Source organism: Rana temporaria, chromosome 9, assembly GCF_905171775.1.
Source record: "Rana temporaria chromosome 9, aRanTem1.1, whole genome shotgun sequence".
NCBI classification, from domain to species: Eukaryota; Metazoa; Chordata; class Amphibia; order Anura; family Ranidae; genus Rana; species Rana temporaria.
The window spans coordinates 4,731,140-4,753,809 of NC_053497.1; the positions used below are offsets into that span (position 1 = coordinate 4,731,140).

Here is a 22,670-nt window from a genome sequence, read left to right on the forward strand (position 1 = left end):
ACACCAATGATGGGACACTATTCCTCCCACTGACACCAATGACGGGACACTATTCCTCCCACTGACACCAATGATGGGACACTATTCTTCCCACTGATACCAATGATGGGACACTATTCCTCCCACTGACACCAATGATGGGACACTATCCCCCCCACTGACACCAATGATGGGACACTATTCCTCCCACTGACACCAATGATGGGACACAATTCCTCCCACTGACACTAATGATGGGGCACTATTCCTCCCACTGACACCAATGATGGGACACTATTCCTCCTACTGACACCAATGATGGGGCATGGTTTTCCTCTTTTCAGGGTGTCTGGATGCTGCTAATGAAGAGCTGAGAGCCGTCATTAAGAAGATCTGGAAGAGGACGAAACAGAAAATATTGGATGAGGTCATCCCGCCGCCCGAAGGTGAGCGAAATAAAACCGATCGATTGGGAGACCATCAGACTAAGTGATGACCGGCTATGGGGGGGGGGGGGGGGGCAGAAAAGAATCCCAGAAATAAAACCCAATGGAAAGTCAACAGAGGCAAGGCTTCCCCGGTCCTGCATTGTTCAGGATGACATCAGAGAGATGAGGTCATCACCCCTCCCCCAGCGGGTATCCCGGGGACTGGGACCCATTCCGAGGGCAAAGGGTTTATTTTCTCAGACTTGACATAGATATGAAGATCATTGATTGGTCGGTCCGGAATCGGCCTCAGATATTTATAGAGACGGCCGGTGATAGGCTGAGGGACACAGGACTCAAATATACAGATGTGCTCAAAAGTTTACATACCCCGGGGCAGAATTTATGATTTCTTGGCCATAATGAATGATAAACACAAGGGCCCAGATTCACGTACATCCACATATCTTCGCGCGGGCGTAACGTATCTGATTTACGTTACGCCTCTGCAACTTAGACGGGCAAGTGCTGTATTCTCAAAGCACTTGCTCCGTAAGTTGCGGCGGCGCAGCGTAAATCGTCCGGCGTGAGCCCGCCTATTTCAAATTTGGATCAGGGGGGCGTGTTTTATGTAAATCTACTGTGACCCGACGTGATTGACGCATGCGCCGTCCGTGGAATATCCCAGTGTGCATTGCTCCAAAGGACGTCATTGGTTTCGACGCAAACGTAAATGACGTCCAGCCCCATTCACGGACGACTTACGCAAACGACGTAACTTTTTCAAATTTCGACGCGGGAACGACGGCCATACTTAACATTGGCTGCGCCTCATATAGCAGGGGCAACTATACGCCGGGAAAAGCCTAACGTAAACGTCGTAACTTTACTGCGTCGGCCGTGCGTACGTTCGGGAATTCGCGTATCTAGCTAATTTGCATACTCAACGCGGAATTCGACGGAAGCGCCACCTAGCGGGCAAAAAAAAAAATGCACTTAAGATCTGACGGCGTAAGAGCCTTACGCCTGTCGGATCTAATGGATATCTATGCGTAATTGATTCTATGAATCAGGCGCATAGATACGACGGGTCAGATTAGGACTTACGATGGCGTACATGGCGCTGCGCCGTCGTAAGTCCTTTAAGAATCTGGGCCAAAAACATTTCTCTCACTCGTGGTCAGTGATTGGCTGAAGCCATTTATTATCAACCATCTGTGTTTACTCTTTTTTATATCATAATGGCAACAGAAACGACCCAAATGACCCTGATCAAAAGTTTACATACCCCAGCTCTTAATAGCGTATATTGCTCCCCTTTAACCACTTGCTTACCGGGCGCTTAAACCCCCCTTCCTGCCCAGACCAAACTTTCAGCGCTCTCACTCTTTGAATGACAATTACGCGGTCATTGTACACTGCACTCAAATGACATTTTTGTATTTTTATTCCCCCACAAATAGAGCTTTCTTATGGTGATATTTGATCACCTCTGCGGTTTTTATTTTTTGTTAAAAAATAAATAAATACAAAACCGTTTTATATTTTGTTATAAAATTTTGCAAACGGGTAATTTTTTTTCCTTCGTTGATGAGGCTGCACTGGTGGGCACTGAGAGGTGGCACTTATGGGTGGCACTCAAGGGCATTGATAGGCGGCATTGGTGGGCACTGAGAGGTGGCACTTATGGGTGGCACTCAAGGGCATTGATAGGCGGCATTGGTGGGCACTGAGAGGTGAAACTAAGAGGTGGCACTGATGGGTGGCACTCAAGGGCATTGATAGGTGGCACTAGTGGGAACTGAGAATTGGCACTAATAGGTGGTACTGATAGATGGCAGTGATGGGCACTGATAGGTGGCAGTGACGGGCATTGATCAGCACTGGTAGGTGAGACTGATAGGCAGCACTGCTAGGTGGCACTGACTGGCACCACTGGTGGGCATTGATAGGTGGCAGTGATGGGCACTGATAGGTGGCACACAAGGGCATTGATAGGCGGCATTGGTGGGCACTGAGAGGTGAAACTAAGAGGTGGCACTGATGGGTGGCACTCAAGGGCATTGATAGGTGGCACTAGTGGGCACTGAGAATTGGCACTAATAGGTGGTACTGATAGATGGCATTGATGGGCACTGATAGGTCGCAGTGACGGGCACTGATCAGCACTGGTAGGTGAGACTGATGGGCAGCACTGCTAGGTGGCACTGACTGGCACCACTGGTGGGCATTGATAGGTGGCAGTGATGGGCACTGATAGGTGGCACTGAGAGGTGGCACTGATGGGTGTCACTCAAGGGCATTGATAGGCGGCATTGGTGGGCACTGAGAGGTGAAACTAAGAGGTAGCACTGATGGGTGGCACTCAAGGGCATTGATAGGTGGCACTAGTGGGCACTGAGAATTGGCACTAATAGGTGGTACTGATAGATGGCATTGATTGGCACTGATAGGTCGCAGTGACGGGCACTGATCAGCACTGGTAGGTGAGACTGATGGGCAGCACTGCTAGGTGGCACTGACTGGCACCACTGGTGGGCATTGATAGGTGGCAGTGATGGGCACTGATAGGTGGCACTGAGAGGTGGCACTGATGGGTGTCACTCAAGGGCATTGATAGGCGGCATTGGTGGGCACTGAGAGGTGAAACTAAGAGGTAGCACTGATGGGTGGCACTCAAGGGCATTGATAGGTGGCACTAGTGGGCACTGAGAATTGGCACTAATAGGTGGCACTGATAGATGGCAGTGATGGGCACTGATAGGTGGCAGTAACGGACACTGATCAGCACTGGTAGGTGAGACTGATAGGCAGCACTGCTAGGTGGCACTGACTGGCACCACTGGTGGGCATTGATAGGTGGCAGTGATGGGCACTGATAGGTGGCACTGAGAGGTGGCACTGATGGGTGTCACTCAAGGGCATTGATAGGAGGCATTGGTGGGCACTGAGAGGTGAAACTAAGAGGTGGCACTGATGGGTGGCACTCAAGGGCATTGATAGGTGGCACTAGTGGGCACTGAGAATTGGCACTAATAGGTGGCACTGATAGATGGCAGTGACGGGCATTGATCAGCACTGGTTGGTGAGACTGATAGGCAGCACTGCTAGGTGGAACTGACTGGCACCACTGGTGGGCATTGATAGGTGGCAGTGATGGGCACTGATAGGTGGCACTTTGTTGTACTGGTCGTCACTGTGGGCACTGGCAGGGGGCACTGGTAGGCGGTACTGGTGGGCACAAATGAGGCTGATGTGCCTCTTCCACTGGGGACCGATGTCCCCTACACAGGAGCCGGTGATCGGCTTTTTTTTCTCCTTACGCTGTCGGCGTGAGGCGAAACAAAAAAACGATTACCGCGCTTTGTTTACATCACGTGATCAGCTGTCATTGGCTGACAGCTGATCACGCAGTAAGGGGCCGGGACCTTACTTGGATCTGTGATCACCCGAGTCTCAGTGAAGCCCCCCCCCCTCCCACCCAGATCTCACTGTGAGGTCCTGTCATGTCATATTCCTATTGCAAAGTGCCCCTGTCCCCGGTAGCTCGCGCGCAGAAGCAAACGCATACGTAAGTCCCGCCCCACATATGAAAACAGTGTTCAAACCACACATGTGAGGTGTCGCCGCGAACATTAGAGCGAGAGCAATAATTCTAGCCCTAGACCTCTTCTGTAACTCAAAACATGTAACCGGTAAAAAAAAATTAAATGGGGATTTTTAAGTACCAAAGTTTGGTGCCATTCCACGAGCGTGTGTAATTTTGAAGGGTGACATGTTAGGTATCTATTTACTCGGCGTAACGTCATCTTTCACATTATGCAAAAAAAATTGGGCTAACTACAATTTTTTTTTTTTTTAAAGCACAAAACTGTTTTTTCCCCCCCAAAAAAAACGCGTTTGAAAAATTGCTGTGCAAATACAATGCGAGATAAAAAGTTGCAATGATCGCCATTGTATTCTCTAGGGTCTCTGCTAGAAAAAACATATATATAGGGCCAGATTCTCAGAAGAGATACGACGGCATATCTCCAGATACGCCGTTGTATCTCTGAGTTGCGCCGTCGTATCTATGCGCCTGATTCTTAGAATCAGTTACGCATAGATTTCCCTTAGATCCGACAGGCGTAAGTCTGTTACGCAGTCGGATCGTAACTGCATATTTACGCTGGCCGCTAGGGGCGTGCACGCTGATTTACGCGTCGAAATATGTAAATCAGCTAGACACGCGAATTCACGAACGTACGCCCGGCCGACACAGTACAGTTACGCCGTTTACGTTAGGCTTTTCCCGGCGTAAAGTTACCCCTGCTATATGGTGGCGTTAGTGCGGCGTACCAATGTTAAGTATGGCCGTCGTTCCTGCGACTAAATTTAAAAAAATGTACGTCGTTTGCGTAACTCGTCCGTGAATGGGGCTGGACATAATTTACGTTCACGTCAAAACCAATACGTCCTTGCGGCGTATTAGGAGCAATGCACACTGGGAGATTTCCACGGACGGCGCATGTGCCGTTCGTGAAAAACGTCAATCACGTTAGGTCACAGAATATTAACATAAAACACGCCCCCCTGTCCCACATTTGATTTAGGCGGGCTTACGCTGGCCGATTTACGCCACGCCGCCGCAACTTACGGAGCAAGTGCTTTGAGAATACAGCACTTGCCCGTCTAAGTTGCGGAGGCGTAACGTAAATCGGATACATTACGCCGCCGCAAAGATACGCCGCCGTACGAGAATCTGGCCCCTAGTGTTTGGGGGTTCTATTACATTTTCTAGCAAAAAAATGTGTCAGAATTGGCCTGGTTGGCAAGTGGTTAATGCCTATTTTTGCAGATATTGGACATTGTTTTTTCAGAATGAAATTACGATTTGTTAGATACAAAATATGATATAAATCTGATATATATTTCTCTACAATTGAGGAAGGTTCTCTACCAACATGTAAAAATTTGAACGGCCTATATACATTAATAAAAGAAGCTCTTTACGTTTACGTTTACTTTCCAAAGTCCAAAGGAGAACGAAGATTTGCAGTCCAAGGACCTAGACTATGGAACGCTCTACCAACCAGCATCCGATTGGAGGTGAATTACCTGGCCTTCAGAAAAAAACTCCAAACCCATCTATTCTGAAGGCAAATAGACAGTAGGGAACGGATACTAAGCGCCCAGAGGCGATTCAGTTCGCATGTGTTGCGCTATATAAGTTTCTCACTCGCTCACTTACTCACTTTCGGTACGGCCCTTGTAATTTTTTTAACAGGCTTTTACCTTCCTGTAAAACAATACCGTTGTCTTCTCATTTTCCAGAGGAGGAGGTGACCGTGGGAAAGTTTTACGCCACTTTCCTTATTCAGGATTACTTCCGTAAATTCCGACGGAGAAAGGAGAAGGGTCTTCTAGGAACGGAGAACCTACCTAGCAATTCCACCACACTACAGGTCCATAGCTCGTCTCCGTACTGCTTAACCTGAACGTTAGCCTATCCTAACCTACCCTAAAGGCCTATCCTAACCCACCCTAAAGGCCTATCCTTGTACCATGACCTGTAGTTGGATTGACTCACCTATCTCTCTCTCTGTATCTTACCTATTGTCCTTGTCTATTTGTACCCTGTAGGCTGGACTGAGGAGTCTGCAGGACCTGGGATCTGAGATCCGCAGAGCCCTATCATCTGAGCTAGAGGAGGATGATATCTCTGAATTCCAGGGCATGGCAAACCAGGTGAGTAACATGTTGGGCAGTGGGGTAAACACTAAGACCCGGATCCACATACCTTGGCGCATAGTTATGCCGGCGTAGCGTATCGAATATACGCTACGCCTACGTAGCGCAGAGCGGCGAGCACAGTATTCACAAAGCACTTGCTCCCTAATCTACGCTGGGTTCCCTCGGCGTAACTCGTCGTAAGTGGCAGTGGGCGTGAGCCATGCTAATGAGGCGTGACCCCATGTAAATGATGGGCCAAGCGTCATAAAGATAAAGATACAAATAACGTACGGCGCATGCGACGTCCCGTGGACGCAACCCAGTGCGCATGCTCAGAATCGCGTCAAAACTACTCCCTAAGATACGACAGATCACTGCCTATGTAACTGAATGTAACCTACGCCCAGCCCTATTCACGTACTACGTAAACGACTCAAAATACGACGGCTGTTCCCTGGTCCATACCTTTGCTTGAGTTGTGCCTCATAGATGGGGAATAACCGGACGTAAGCCTTACGCAAACCGCGTATATTATGCGCCGGGGCCCAACTACATTCGTGAATCGGCGTATCTCACTCATTTGCATATTCAAAGCGTAAATCAATGGGATCGCCCCTTGCAGGCCAGTGTAAATATGCGCCACGATATGACGGCGTAGGAAACTGAGAGCCAGATTCAGGTAGGGTGTCGCATCTTTAAGGCGGCGTTGCGTATAGTATTTACGCTATGCCGCCTTAAGTCAGAGAGGCAAGTACTGTATTCACAAAGCACTTGCCTCCTAACTTACGGCGGCGTAGCGTAAATGGGGCTGGCGTAAGCGCGCCTAATTCAAATGAGGATGGGGGGGCGTGTTTTATGTAAATGTTTGGTGACTCGACGTGATTGACGTTTTTTACGAACGGCGCATGCGCCGTCCGTGTACATATCCCAGTGTGCATTGCTTCAAAGTACGCCGCAAGGAAGTATTGGTTTCGATGTGAACGTAAATTACGTCCAGCCCCATTCACGGACGACTTACGCAAACGACGTAAAATTTACAAATTTCGACGCGGGAACGACGGCCATACTTAACATTGACTAGGCCAGCTATTTGTTGGAATTACTTTACGCCAGAAAACGCCTTACGTAAACGGCGTATCTATACTGCGACGGGCGCACGTACGTTCGTGAATCGGCGTATCCAGTCATTTGCATATTCTACGCCAAACTCAATGGGAACGCCACCTAGCGGCCAGCCTAAATATTGCACCCTAAGATACGACGGCGCAGGCCGTCATATCTTAGCTAGGTTTAAGTGTATCTCAGTTTGAGAATACACTTAAACTTACGACGGCTTAGATTCAGAGTTACGCCGGCGTATCTACTGATACGCCGGCGTAACCCTACCTGAATCTGGCTATTACACCGGTCGGATGAAGCCTATTTTCAGGCGTATCTTGCTTTCCGAGTCAGGCGCACAGATACGACGGCGCATATGTGCACTTACGCAGCGTATCTCTCGAGATACGTCGGCGTAAGTGCTACGTGAATCCGGGCCTATATCTTCTGACCACGAAGGTCAATTCCATATCACTTAACTGGTGTATTTTAGACTGCAGAGGATACGACCCTGTGTGAGAGCGCACCGGACCTAACCAATGGACGTCTCTCTTCGTCCGTGTTGTCGCTTACTAATTCCATCGGAGGACGCGATGAGCAGCCTCCAGCTCCTCGTAGATCATCCTTGGTCAACCGATCCGGTGGTGGCTCAAAAGACAGCCTCCTGACACTTCCACCACCAGCCAGTGCCACCAGCGGGAAGAAAAGGCAGCTCAACACACGCAGGTATTTGTTTTTTTCTTTAATTTATTATTATGAATGACATTGCTTTATAGTGGCCCTAGAACAAGTCACATAGGTATTTGCCGCAGTGGACCTATGGTTATGTCTAGGGTCAATCTGGTCATGTCGGTGGTATAGGAACAGTGGCGGTGCGTCCATAGTGGGCGCAGGAGCGCCGCCCCCTCTCTCCTGAACCCGTCAATCTCCAATAGATAGATTCATGCATTGCACAAATCTATCCATTGGCAGCGCTGCCGCCCCCCTATTCAGGTGTCCGGCCCCCTGTTGAGAGCCGGGCATCTGAATTACAGCGGTGGGTGTTTTTTGAAAGTGCCTCATTAGAGCAATAGGCTTCCTAATTAGAGCCAGCGGGCGCACAGGCTGTGCGTTCGCTGTTTAAACAGTGCTGTGTTAGGGAATCGCTTCCCTAACACTGACCCGCCTCGCAGCCAATCAGGTGCACCGGGTCTGGTTACCAGTCACCTGATTGGCTGAAGCGGCCAATCATAGCAAAGATGACATGAAGAAGACATCGTGGACTCGGAGGGAGCGTGGAGAAAGGCGCTGACCCGAGAAAGGTAAGTGCCGGGCGGGGGGCAAACACAGCCTGCCTAGCAACGCCCACTCCTCCAGACTGACATCCACCTCTCAAGGCATTTTAATATTTGCATAACTCCTCCCACTGCTTACTTCAGGACTGAGGGCGCTTGAGAGGAGTACTGAGGGCGGGGGGCTGTGATGTCCTCAGGAAGCTGTGTATACCACCATGCTGGCCCCTCCCACCAGCCATGATCTTCCTACATTGAGAAGCACATTAAAGTATTTTGATATTTGCATAACTCCTCCTACTGCTTGCATCAGGGCTGGGAACTATTTGCATAACTCCCCCCCACTCTTTGCATCAGGATTGAGAGCTATTTGCATAACTCCTCCCACTGCTTGAATCAGGACTGAGAGGAGTACCGAGGCCAGGGGGGGGGGCTGTGATGTCCATAGGACGATATGTACAGCACTCTACTGGCCCCTCCCACTAGCCATGATCTTCCTACATTGAGAAGCACAGAGACCCAGTAATGACATCACTTGTGGGCACTACCTAGAGCACCCACCATCATGGCGTTTTGATATTTGCATAACTCCTCCTACTGCTTGCATCAGGTCTGAGCGTTCTTGAGAGCTATTTGCATAACTCCTCCTACTGCTTGCATCAGGTCTGAGCGTTCTTGAGAGCTATTTGCATAACTCCTCCCACTGCTTGCATCAGGGCTGAGAACTCTTGAGAGCTATTTGCATAACTCCTCCCACTGCTTGCATCAGGGCTGAGAACTCTTGAGCGCTATTTGCATAACTCCTCCCACTGCTTGCATCAGGGCTGAGAACTCTTGAGAGATATTTGCAGAACTCCTCCCACTGCTTGCATCAGGGCTGAGAACTCTTGAGAGATATTTGCATAACTCCTCCCACTGCTTGCATCAGAGCTGAGAACTCTTAAGAGCTATTTGCATAACTCCCCCCACAGCTTGCATCAGGGCTGAGAGCTATTGAGAGCTATTTGCATAACTCCTCCCACTGCTTGCATCAGGGCTGAAAACTCCTGAGAGCAATTTGCATAACTCCTCCCACTGCCTGCATCAGGGCTGAGAACGCTTAAGAGCTATTTGCATAGCTCCTCCCACTGCTTGCATCAGGACTGAGAGAAGTACTGAGGCCAGGGGGGGGGGGGGGCTGTGATGTTTTCAGGAAGCTATGTACAGAACTTCGCTGGCCCCTCCCATCAGCCTTGATCTGCATGCATTGCATAGAGAATTTTTTTATTTAAAAATGTCATTAGCATGTGGAGAGGGGGAGGGGGGGAGCAGGGAATGCAAAACATAAGCAGATTAAACTACAGATTTAATCTTCCCAAAGGGAACACAGAAAGCAGTAAAAAAAAAAAAAACACGCTGGCGATTTTCTCAATAAAATACTGTTTATTGAGTTTATTTTTTTTTCTTACACATATACAAAGCACAACACAAATACCTATAGAGAACACACAAAAAAAATAAAAATAATAATAAATAAATAAATACAAAAAAATATAAAAAATTAAATAAAAAACAAATAAATAAGATTTTTATCTTCCCACACTATTGAAAGCTGTAAAAAAAAAAAAAAACATTTCCTCTATTTGGATACTTGCCATTTGGGTGCTGAAGGTCTCCAGCATATTGTGAGATATCGGCATCTACAGTCGTGGGTGCGTCCACCTAGGAGAGGACACTGTGCAGTCACACGGATCGCACGTAGCTCAGCGCCAGCTATTCATAGAGTGTAGTGTGACCTCATTATTCATGATACCTAATGAACGTTGTGTGTGTTATTCCCAGGAGGAGCTCCGATGGAACATTCGTACCGCCCACTGTACATGAACAGGAGGAGACCGACGACGAGCCAAGGTCCAAGACATCCTCACCTGTGTACAGCCCCGGGAGGGAGAAGGACAAGTATGTTACCAATCACTAGACATGTGCTCTGCTGAAAAATTTATTTTCGTTTCATTCGTTTTTTCTTTCGGAAATTCGAAAATTTGAAAACTCTGAACTCGTAATTTTGAAATTTCAGAATTCGTAAATTTTGAAATTTGGGAAATCCGTAAATTTGAAAATTCTGAATCCGTAAATTTGAAAACTCTGAATACGTAAATTTAGAAAACCTGTAAATTTGAAAATTCGGAATTGGTAAATTTGAAAACTTGGAATCCGTAAATCTAAAAATTCTAACTTCATAAATTTGAAAACTCGGAATTCGTAAATTTTTAAATTCGGAATTCATAAATTTAGAAAATTGGGAAATTCGTAAATTCGAAAACTTGGAATCCGTAAATTTGAAAAACTCTGAATTTATAAATTTGGAAATTAGTAAATCTGAAAACTCCGAAAATTCGAAATTCGTAAATTTGAAAACTCTGAATTTATAAATTTGAAAACTCTGAATTTATAAATTTGAAAACTCTGAATTTATAAATTTGAAAACTCTGAATTTATAAATTTGAAAACTCTGAATTTATAAATTTGAAAACTCTGAATTCGTAAATTTGAAAACTCGGATACTGTAAATTTGAAAACTCTGAATTTATAAATTTACAAACTCTGGGCTAGATTCAGATAGAATTGCCTATCTTTAGGCAGGCGTAGCGTATCTCAGATACACTACGCCGCCGTAACTTAGTAAGGTAGGTACCGTATTCACAATGAACTTGCGTCCTAAGTTACGGCGGCGTGGGGTGTAAATGGGCCGGCGTAAGCCCGCCTAATTCAAATTGTCCAGACAGTGGGCGTGTTGTATTATAATGAGCCTTGACCCCACGTAATTGATGCACCGTCCGTGAACGTATGCCAGTGCGCATGCTCGAAATCACGTCGCAAATAGTCAATGCTTTAGACGTGAACGTAACTTACACACAGCCCTATTCGCGTACGACTTACGCAAACGACGGAAAATTTGACGCTGTCCCGACGTCCATACTTAACATTGGCTACGCCTCATAGAGCAGGGGTAACTTTACGCCGAAAAAAGCCTTACGTAAACGACGTAAATCAATGCACCAAGCGGACGTACGTTTCTGAATCGGTGCATCTTGCTCATTTGCATATTCTACGCGGAAATCTACGGAAGCGCCCCTAGCGGCCAGCGTAAATATTGCACCCTAAGATACGACGGCGTAGGAGACTTACGCCGCTCGTATCTAGGCCAAATCTATGCATAACTGATTCTATGAATCAGGCGCATAGATACGACCGCGCTCATTCGGACATACAACGGCGTATCTGAAGATACGCCGTAGTATGTCCTTTATGAATCTAGCCCTCTGAATTTATAAATTTTAAAACTCTGAATTTATAAATTTGAAAACTTGAAATTCGTAAATTTGAAAACTCTGAATTTATACATTTAGAAAAACTCTGAATTTATACATTTGAAAACTCGGAATCCGTAAATTTGAAAATTTGGAATTGGTAAATTTAGAAAATTGGGAAATTCGTAAATTCTACAATTTGGAAATTCGGGATTTGTACATTTTGAAAATCTTGAAATTCGGAAATTTGAAAATTCTGAAAGAACGAAAATCCCAAAATTCGAAATAATAACTAACTAATAATAACTATTAAATTATAGGTATTGGAATTTCCTTTCAAATTTGGCTGTTAGTGAATGTAACGAATATGAATTCATCCGAAGTTACAAATTATCCAAAATAACAAATGCCGCATCTAGACAAATAGAACGGAACAAAAAAAAAAAAATAATAATAACAGGCCCAGATTCTGAAAGGGCTTACGACGGCGCAACGCAATGTACGCCGTCGTAAGTCCTCATCTGGGCCGTCGTATCTATGCGTCTGATTCTTAGAATCAGTTACACATAGACATCCATTAGATCCGACAGGCGTAAGGCTCTTACGCTGTCGGATCTTAAATGCAATTTTTTTTTTCGCCGCTAGGTGTCGCCTCCGTCCTGTTCCCCGTCGAGTATGCAAATTGGCAAAATACGCGAATTCCCGAACGTACGCGCGGTCGACGCAGTGAAGTTACGACGTTTACGTTAGATTTGTGACGCGTAAAGTTGCCCCTGCTATATGAGGGGCAACCAATGTTAAGTATGGCCTTCGTCCCGCGTCGAAATTTAAAAATTTACGTCGTTTGCGTAAGTCGTCCGTGAATGGGGCTGGACGCCATTTACGTTCACGTCGAAACCAATAACGTCCTTGCGACGTCATTTAGCGCAATGCACGTCGGGAAATTTTAGGGACGGCGCATGCGCAGTACGTTCGGCGCGGGAACGCGCCTAATTTAAATGCTCTACGCCCCCTACCCGGCTCATTTGAATTAGGCGGGCTTGCGCTGGGGGATTTACGATACGCCGCCGCAATATTTACAGGCAAGTTCTTTGTGAATAAAGCACTTGCCTGTAAAACTTGCGGCGGCGTAACGTAAATGACATACGTTACGCCGCTGCAATTTTACGCCCATCTACGAGAATCTGGGCCATAATTTTTTATTATTATTGTTATTTATTATTATTAATTTGTTAGGTTCCTTTTCGTTATTATGGAAATCTCATAACTTCGGATTTATTCGTATTCGTTCCGTTCACTAAAAGCCAAATTTGAAAGGAAATTCCAGTATCTATCTTTTAATAGTTAATAACTAACTATTAAATTATAAGTATTGGACTTTTCTTTCAAATTTGGCTGTTAGTGAACGGAACAAATATGAATTTATCCGAAGTTACGAATTATTTGAAATAACCATTGCCGCATCTAAACAAATGGAAGGGAACAAAATAATGATAATATGTTTTCATTATTGTTATTTATTAATTTGTTACTTTCCATTTGTTTAGATGCGGCATTCGTTATTACGGATAATTCGTAACTTCGGATGAATTCATATTCGTTACATTCACTAACAGCCAAATTTGAAAGAAAATTCAAATACCTATCATTTAATAGTTAGTAATAGTTACGTTGTTATTAGTTAGTTACTATTTCAGATTTTTGAATTTTCGGGTTTTCGATTATTCGGAATTTACGTTCTTTTGAATTTTTAAATTTCTGAATTATCTCATTTCCGAATATTCGGAAATACGAAAATTTGTGAATTTGGAAATTTGAAAATATGCAAATATGAAGGGAAAATCCGAAAATTTCAAAATAATAACTAACTAATAATAATGAACTAATTAGGCTTAATTTCCATGGACGTTTTTACAGCCACTTTTTTTAGCCTTTTTTACAGCTTAACCACTTCTTGACCGCCGCATGTACATATACGTCGGCAGAATGGCACGGACAGGCACATTGGCGTACCTGTACGTCCCTGCCTAGACGTGGGTTGGGGGTCCGATCCGGACCCCCCTCCGGTACACGCGGCGGTTCCCGTGGCTTCAGGAGCGATCCGGGACGATGGCGCGGCTATTCGTTTCTAGCCGCCCCCTCGCGATCGCTCCCCGGAGCTGAAGAACGGGGAGAGTCGTATGTAAACACGGCTACTCCGTGCTTCACTGTGGCGGCGTATCGATCGTGTGATCCCTTTTATAGGGAGACTCGATCGATGACTTCAGACCTACAGCCACACCCCCCTACAGTTGTAAACACACACTAGGTGAACCCTAACTCCTACAGCGCCCCCTTGTGTTTAACTCCCAAACTGCAACTGTCATTTTCACAATAAACAATGAAATTTAAATGCATTTTTTTGCTGTGAAAATGACAATGGTCCCAAAAATGTGTCAAAATTGTGCGAAGTGTCCGCCATAATGTCGCAGTCACGAAAAAAAATCGCTGATCGCCGCCATTAGTAGTAAAACGCTATACATTTTGCGCAAACCAACCGATAAACGATTATTGCGATTTTTTTTACCAAAAATAGGTAGAAGAATACGTATCGGCCTAAACGGAGGAAATTTTTTTTTTTATATATATATGTTCTTGGGGGATATTTATTATAGCAAAAAGTAAAAAATATTGCATTTTTTTCAAAATTGTCGCTCTATTTTTGTTTATAGCGCAAAAAATACCACCAAAAGAAAGCTCTATTTGTGGGAAAAAAAGGACGCCAATTTTGTTTGGGAGCCACGTCGCACGACCGCGCAATTGTCTGTTAAAGCGACGCAGTGCCGAATTGTAAAAACCCCTTGGGTCATTTAGCAGCATATTGGTCCGGTCCTTAAGTGGTTAAAAACGTCTGTCCATATATTTTTTTTTTTTATATTTTTTAGCTGGATCTCAAAAACGCAGCGGTAGCGTTTTTGTGCGTTTTTGAGCGTTTTTAACGTCTGGCGTTTTTACAGCTCTAACGCTGGAGCTTCAGAACGCACTGGTCCTGGGTTTTTTTTTGCAGCTTAAAAACGACTCAGCCATCTACAGCTCAAAAACGTCATGGTGGGCATGAGGCCACATAGACTAAAATGGAGAGCCGTTTTTAAGCTGCAAAAAACGCTCAGAAAAGTGTCTGTAAAAACGTCCGTGGAAGTGACGCCTTATAGGTATTGGAATTCCTTTCAAATAGGGAATGTAACAAATACAGATTTATCCGAAGTTACGAATTATCCAAAATAACGAATGCCGCATCTAAACAAATAGAACGGAACAAAATAATATTAATACATATTAATGCATTTTTATTATTATTGTTATTTATTATTAATTTGTTACGTTCCATTCGTTTGGATACGGCATTCGTAACTTCGAATAAATTTCGTATTCATTATGTTCACTAACAGCCAAATTTGAAAGGAATATCCAATTCCTATCATTTATTAGTTAGTTATAGTTAAGTTATTTCAGATTTTCACGTTTTTGGTTTTTGAATTTTCAGATTTTCATTCTTATTTTTGAATTTCCGAACTTTAGGATTTCCGAAATTCCGAACTTTAGAATTTTAGAATTTTAGAACTTTAGAATTTCAGAATTTTTTAATTTCCGAATATTCCTGGTAAGGGAATTAGGCAGTGAACGCTTTTGGGAACCGTGTGACTCCCAGAAGACAGCGGGGAGGGAAGGAGGAGGGGCGATCTGTGCCTGGAAGTGGGAACAGATACCTGGATTTGACAGGCATCTGCTCCCCCCTGAAAGGTGCCAAATGTGACACCGGAGAAGGGGGGGGGGGGAGGAAACCAATCAGCGGAAGTTCCATTTCTGGGCGGAACTCCGCTTTAAGTTATGAATGAACACAGCGAGGGATCAGTACGGATCACTTCCCCTGCTTACTGGACCCTTCCCCTGCTGTACATCCTGAAGGATCCTATTGTGTGCTTGCAGTTTCTGGCAGGAAGGTGAGGAGGGAAGCTAGCAGCACTGGGGGGGGGGGGTAGGGGGGCACAAGGGGGCCTGGGCAGCAAAGGGAAACATATGGTGCAAAGGGAGGGTGTTCGGTGGGGTGGAGGGGGGTAATTGCTAGAACCGATTCACTGTATGACTCTCTACAGCAGCTGAAAGCCGGCATGAGGGAGAGGAGAAAAAGCCAGCTTTCAGCTGCCGATCCCCCTCCCTGCCCAAATATGATTTGCCCTGTGGCCTGAGCCCCCCTGCAGCCTGGGCCCACCTGCAGCCTGGGCCCCCCTTCAGCCTGAGCCCCCCTGCAACATGGGCCCACCTGCAGCCTGGGCCCCCCTTCCGCCTGGGCCCCCCTGCAGCCTGGGCGCCCTTCAGGCTGGGCCCCCCTGCAGCTTGGGCCCCCTTCAGGCTGGGCCCCCCTGCAGTCTGGGCCCCCCTGCAGCCTGGGCCCCCCCTTCAGCCTGGCCCCCCCTGCAGCCTGGGCCCCCTTCAGCCTGGGCGCCCTTCAGCCTGGCCCCCCTGCAGCCTGGGCCCCCCCTGCAGCCTGGGCCCCCCCTTCAGCCTGGGCCCCCCCTGCAGCCTGGGCCCCCCCTGCAGCCTGGGCGCCCCTGCAGTCTGGGCCCCCCCTGCAGCCTGGGCCCCCTGCAGTCTGGGCCCCCCCTGCAGCCTGGGCCCCCTGCAGCCTGGACCCCCCTGCAGCATGGGCCCCCCTGCAGCCTGGACCCCCCACCCTGTAGCCTGGGCCACCCTGCTGGCCTGGGCCCCATACAGAAGGAGTGGTGGTAATGTCAAATGCCAACCTGGATATAAATTTTGAACAATAGTTGTGTACAGAGACTCTCCAGCACTGTTTATTACCTCTATCCCTCTCAGAATTCAACGTGCAGATGACGGTATGAAGCGTCCGGTGTCTCCCGAAGACCGGATGAAAACTCAGCCGCCACCTTCTCCACCTCCTGCTGCTCCCCAGGCTAATGGCACCCTGGAGGGCAGAGCAGCCCCTCCTCGCAGGAGGCTACTACCCCCTACACCAGGTAAGGAGAGCCCATGTCTGTGCATTGTATCCAGAAAGGGAAATTGTCGCGGCAGACACATTGCGGTTGATTTACGGAAAAGGGAAATTTCCTTGTTTAATGTGAACCTACGCCCAGATAATCCACACGATATTAATGTATTCTGAACAAGCAGAAAAAACAAATTCTTATTCATCTCTGTATTTATACAGCATATTTTATATGATAGAGACAGAATATCAACCAAAAATCCAGAAAAAACACACTACGTCTCTTTAACCACTTCCCGACCGCCGCATGTATATGTACGTCGGCAGAATGGCACGTACAGGCACATTTGCGTACCTGTACGTCCCTGCCTAGACGTGGGTCGGGGGTCCGATCGGGACACCCCGCGCTACATGCGGCGGTCGTATACCCGCGGGGAGCGATCCGGGATGACGGCGCGGCTATATTGGAGCTGAAGAACGGGGAGAGCCGTATGTAAACACGGCTTCCCCGTACTTCACTGTGGCGGCTGCATCGATCGTGTGATCCCTTTTATAGGGAGACGCAATCGATGACGTCACACCTACAGCCACACCCCCCTACAGTTGTAAACACACACTAGGTGAACCCTAACTCCTTCAGCACCCCCTGTGGTTAACTCCCAAACCGCAACTGTCATTTTCACAATAAACAATGCAATTTAAATGCATTTTTTGCTGTGAAAATGACAATGGTCCCAAAAATGTGTCAAAATTATCCGAAGTGTCCGCCATAATGTCGCAGTCACGAAAAAAATCGCTGATCGCCGCCATTAGTAGTAAAAAGAATAAAATAAAGAAAACTATCCCCTATTTTGTAAACACTATACATTTTGCGCAAACCAATCGATAAACGCTTATTGCGATTTTTTTTTACCAAAAATAGGTAGAAAAATACGTATCGGCCTAAACTGAGGAAAACATTTTTTTTTATATATGTTTTTGGGGGATATTTATTATAGCAAAAAGTAAAAAATATTGCATTTTTTTCAAAATTGTCGCTCTATTTTTGTTTATAGCGCAAAAACTAAAAACTGCAGAGGTGATCAAATACCACCAAAAGAAAGCCCTATTTGTGGGAAAAAAAGGACGCCAATTTTGTTTGGGAGCCACGTCGCACGACCGCGCAATTGTCTGTTAAAGCGACGCAGTGCCGAATTGTAAAAACCCCTTGGGTCATTTAGCAGCATATTGGTCCGCTCCTTAAGTGGTTAACTGACAATTGCGCGGTCGTGCAACGTGGCTCCCAAACAAAATTGGTGTCCTTTTTTCCCCCACAAATAGAGCTTTCTTTTGGTGGTATTTGATCACCTCTGGGTTTTTTATTTTTTGCGCTATAAACAAAAATAGAGCGACAATTTTGAAAAAAAATATATTTTTTACTTTTTGCTATAATAAATATCCCCCAAAAATATATTAAAAAAAAACGTTTTTTTCCTCAGTTTAGGCCGATACGTATTCTTCTACATATTTCTTTAAAAAATCGCAATAAGCGTTTATTGATTGGTTTGCGCAAAAGTTATAGCGTCTGCAAAATAGGGGGTAGTTTTATAGCATTTTTATTAATATTTTTTTTTTACTAGTAATGGCGGCGATTTGCGGTTTTTATCGGTACTGCGACATTATGGCGGACACTTTTGACACATTTTTGGGACCATTGCCATTTTTACAGCGATCAGTGCTATAAAAATGCATTGATTGCTGTAAACATGTCACTGGCAGGGAAGGGGTTAACACTAGGGGGCGAGGAAGGGGTTAAGTATGTTCCCTGGGTGTGTTCTAACTAAAGGGGGGTGGACTGACTAGGGGAAGTGACTGATCGCTGTTCATACATTGTATGAACATGCGATCAGTCATTTCTCCCCCTGACAGGACCAGGAGCTGTGTGTTTACACACACAGCTCCCAGTCCTCGCTCTGTAACGAGCGACCGCGGGTGCCCGGCGGTGATCGCGCCAGCCAGGCACGCACGTCGGCACCAGGGGGCGCGCGCACGCCACTAGTGGCTGAAATGCGAAATCGCGTTATATTACGTGATTCCGCGCAGCCGAGCCGAACTGCCGCCGTAAAACTGCGGCGGCTGGTCGGCTAGTGGATAATGTGTATCATGCATACTAGCCCATCATGCCGTTGCCTTACAAGGTTTAAAAAAAATGTGTTTTACGCCTGAGTGAATGCCAACTATTCTAAATGCATCTGTTTTTCCATCTTACAGTATTTCAACATTTGACAACCAGCGTATTGTTTTGCAGAATGAAATTATGATTTGTTAGATAATAAATATGATGTATATCTATTTCTCTGAGGCATTTTGATGTATTGCATTAGGCTTCTGGACCTTGCAATATAGGCATGTTTGGGGTCTTAACTGTTCGGTATCTTCTTGCACCCAAGTGTAGCCACTTTTTAGAGAGGTAACGCCATTGTAGTAGAAATTATGGAGCTTGTATGAAACCTAAAACACAACCTTAGCTTCACGGATGTGTCTTTCTGTGCTTTAGGCCCCTTTCACACTGAGGAGTTTTTCAGGCGGTTTAGCGCTAAAAATACCAACCTAAATACCACCTGAAAAACTCCTGCCCTGCAGTCTCAGTGTGAAAGCCTGAGTGCTTTCACACTGAGGCGATGCGCTGGCGGAACCGCTCCAAAAGTCCTGCCAGCAGCATCTTTGGAGCGGTGAGAGGAGCGGTGTGTTTACCGCTCCTCCGCCGCTCCTTCCCGTTGAAAACAATGGGACACTGCGGTAATACCGCCGGCAATGCGCCTCTGCGGCGGTATTAACCCTTTTTCGGCCGCTAGCAGGGGTTAAAACTGCACAGCTAGCAGCCGAATACCGCCGCAATTCCGACGGTATAAGGCCACTAAAAGAAGCGGCGCTATAACGCCACCGCACCTCCCGCCCCGGTGTGAAAGGGGCCTTACCCAGACTATTTACGACATGCTCATTTATGACAGGGCCTCATTAACTTCCCTTAACAGCCGACCCATGGCTTGCATCAGGACCGAGGGCTCTTGAGAGGAGTACTGATGGCTGGACTGCGACAGAAATTTGGCCCTGGACTTCATCCAGACTGGCCCACTTTGTCAGGTCTCTCCCATGGCGGCCGGACAACTCCCGCACCCGCCCCTGCCGGCCACCCAAGCCCCCTCTCCCCCTTCACTAGCCACTAGCCATTCTACTTTATTAGAGTAGAACGGCTGGTACTGGTACTCTTATAGGCAGTACCAGTGGGGAAGCTAGACATTATTTCACCCGGGGCAAAGAATCAGTTCAGTGCCCCCCCTTTATGGGCCAAGATTAGGCAGAAGTGAGAGACTCCCAGGCCATAGCTGTTGAGTCAGCTGTCTGTCCCCTCCTCCCATGCTCCTCTGTCGCCCCCCCTGCTCCTCTGGTCCTCCCCCTGATTCTCTGTTCCCCCCAGGTGAGCGCTGTGGGAAGGGAGAGACAGAGGAGCGGAGGGGGGCGGCAGTCCGCTGTCACTGAAGCCGGCCCACTGAGCCATCGGCCCACCGGGAAACTCCCTGTAGTCCCAATGGCCAGTCCATCCCTGGGAGTACTGAGGGAGGGGGCTGTGGTGTTTTCAGGAACCTATGTACGTCCCCCCCCTGCCATAAATGTATTTAAAAATGTCAATATAGTGTTGATTGGGGGGGCGGGAGGAAGGCAAAATATAAGCAGATCAAACTTTACCTGTACTCTTCTCTCTGCAGGAAATAAATCTGCTTTCAGCATTCAGTGCCTGAAGAGACAAGGAAGCTGTGATGATATCCCCATTCCGGGAACCTACCATCAAAATGCACCCCCCGGCCGAACCAGAGTAACTATCATTTGTTGCCCCTGCATGTTCCATCCCTGAAAACTCATCCCTGTGTACCCCACCCTCATCAATTATCAGCACTTGCAACCCACTCCCCGCGCTCATCCATTGCCTCTTCTAGCATTTATTATGGGCTCTTGCTTACAGAGCTCAATAGCCCAAGCTGAATCTTACACACACACACAGTCAGAGCAATAACCTCTCCCCCCTCCCACCTCTCATTCTCTCTGCTGGTTGGACAGCTATAGCTCTGACTGAAAAAAAAATAGTCTTCACAAGTGGCAGCTGAACAATATTTTTTTTTGGGGTGAGGGGGCGGGAAACCAATGCCACCCATCCCCCCCCACGGACATGGTCGGGAGGCGATGATACACCTCCCCCCTGCGGGTGAAGGACAGGAAGGCAGCGTTTACCACCTCCTCCAGGCAGTGGCGAACAGGGGCCTCCTTACATTAACCACTTGAGGACCGCCGCACGACAATATACGTCGACAGACTGGCACGGCTGAGCACAAGGGCGTACATATACATCCCCTTTAAGAACCCAGCCGTGGGTCGCAAAAACGCTGGCGGTGGCGGCGTTCCTAAGACTCCCGGCCAATCAGGTCTAAGGACCTGCTTCCTTGGTTCGGGAGGAGAATCAAGACGATGATAGCGAATATTCATTTGCTATTGTCACACAACTGGGTGGGCTCAGGGTGCAGTTCTCCGTGCCCCGTGCCCACCCTTTTTTGAAGCCAATTAAAACCTCAGGCTCTAGTCATGTGCTTAAAAAAAAAATCCATGCGCCATGTGGATAAGGGGCTAGACCCTAATGGACGAGCCTCCACTGGCCTGCACATCCTTTGTGTGCTGGCGACATAATTTCTTCTCCATGTTGCTGCAGCACCTTCTTATACTCCAGGCTGGTGATGAGCTAAGGTTCCGCCCACAGCCACGGGAAGCTGTCCCATGATAGAAGGCCCCGCAGCTGCATGTGGCTGACGTCATTATCCAAATATGGCCACGCGGTCAACGTCAATGACCAGAAATTACCGTGGGGGCCATATTGGGTCAATGATGTTACCTAATGATTGGATTGGTGGCTGGCTATCATGTGACGCCTTCCCATGACAGTGGGCTGAACCTTTGCTCATCACTACTCCAGGCTTTTCCCGGGAAGGATCCCAATGGGAATCAGGGCTGTCTTAATGAGAGGACACACCTGGGCACTGCCCAGGGGCCTCAGCTGCATGGGGGGCCCCTGCCCTTTCCCCAAAGCAGCTGGTCCTTGAGCCCAGGCTGCCCCAAAATTGGGGCAGCCCCGGGGCTGCCCCTCTACATCCCAGATATCCCCCAGCACTCTGATCCATCTACACCCCAGATATCCCCTACCTCCTACCTACTTGATTTCTGTTTACCTGCACTGTCTCTATTGTAGGGGCCCCAGAGAATTACTTTGCCCAGGGGCCCATGATGCTATTAAGACGGCCCTGATGGGAATATAACCAGTGACCGTCCATAACAAGGCATGACAGAGGTTCAGCATTCAAAAACTGAACTCGTAGTCAACTGATCCGGATAAAAATGGCCACACTCCGAGTGTCACACTTGGGTCACTGAGGACATTATTGGGGGGACTGAGGACAGTAATAAGGGACTAAGGACATTATTTTGGTGGACTGACAGTAATGGGGGCCTAAGGACAGTTATTGGGTCACTGAGGAAATTGTTGGGGGGATTGAGGACAGTAATGGGGCCTAAGGACAGTAATGGGGTCTGAGGACAGTAATGGGGTCTGAGGACAGTAATGGGGTCTGAGGACAGTAATGGGGGCCTGAGGACAGTAATTGGGTCACCGAGGACATTGATTGGGGGGACTGAGGAAAGTAATGGGGGCCTGAGGACAGTAATTGGGTCACCGAGGACATTGATTGGGGGGACTGAGGACAGTAATGGGGCCTGAGGACAGTAATTGGGTCACTGAGGACATTGATTGGGGGGACTGAGGACAGTAATGGGGGCCTGAGGACAGTAATTGGGTCACCGAGGACATTGATTGGGGGGACTGAGGACA

The 22,670-nt window shown here is 47.2% G+C and overlaps 1 protein-coding gene across 1 annotated transcript in view; it reads left to right on the forward strand.

Annotated features, from left to right (window-relative positions):
- The window catches only part of CACNA1F (calcium voltage-gated channel subunit alpha1 F), a 167,712-nt gene that overhangs the window by 139,898 nt on the left and 5,144 nt on the right, over positions 1-22,670 (forward strand). Inside the window, exons 40-46 of the mRNA XM_040322711.1 lie at positions 324-425; positions 5,721-5,851; positions 6,030-6,134; positions 7,711-7,943; positions 10,310-10,426; positions 16,633-16,793; positions 20,509-20,615. Of these exons, the coding sequence (XP_040178645.1) occupies positions 324-425; positions 5,721-5,851; positions 6,030-6,134; positions 7,711-7,943; positions 10,310-10,426; positions 16,633-16,793; positions 20,509-20,615 (956 nt within the window). The remainder of the gene's footprint in view (positions 1-323; positions 426-5,720; positions 5,852-6,029; positions 6,135-7,710; positions 7,944-10,309; positions 10,427-16,632; positions 16,794-20,508; positions 20,616-22,670) is intronic.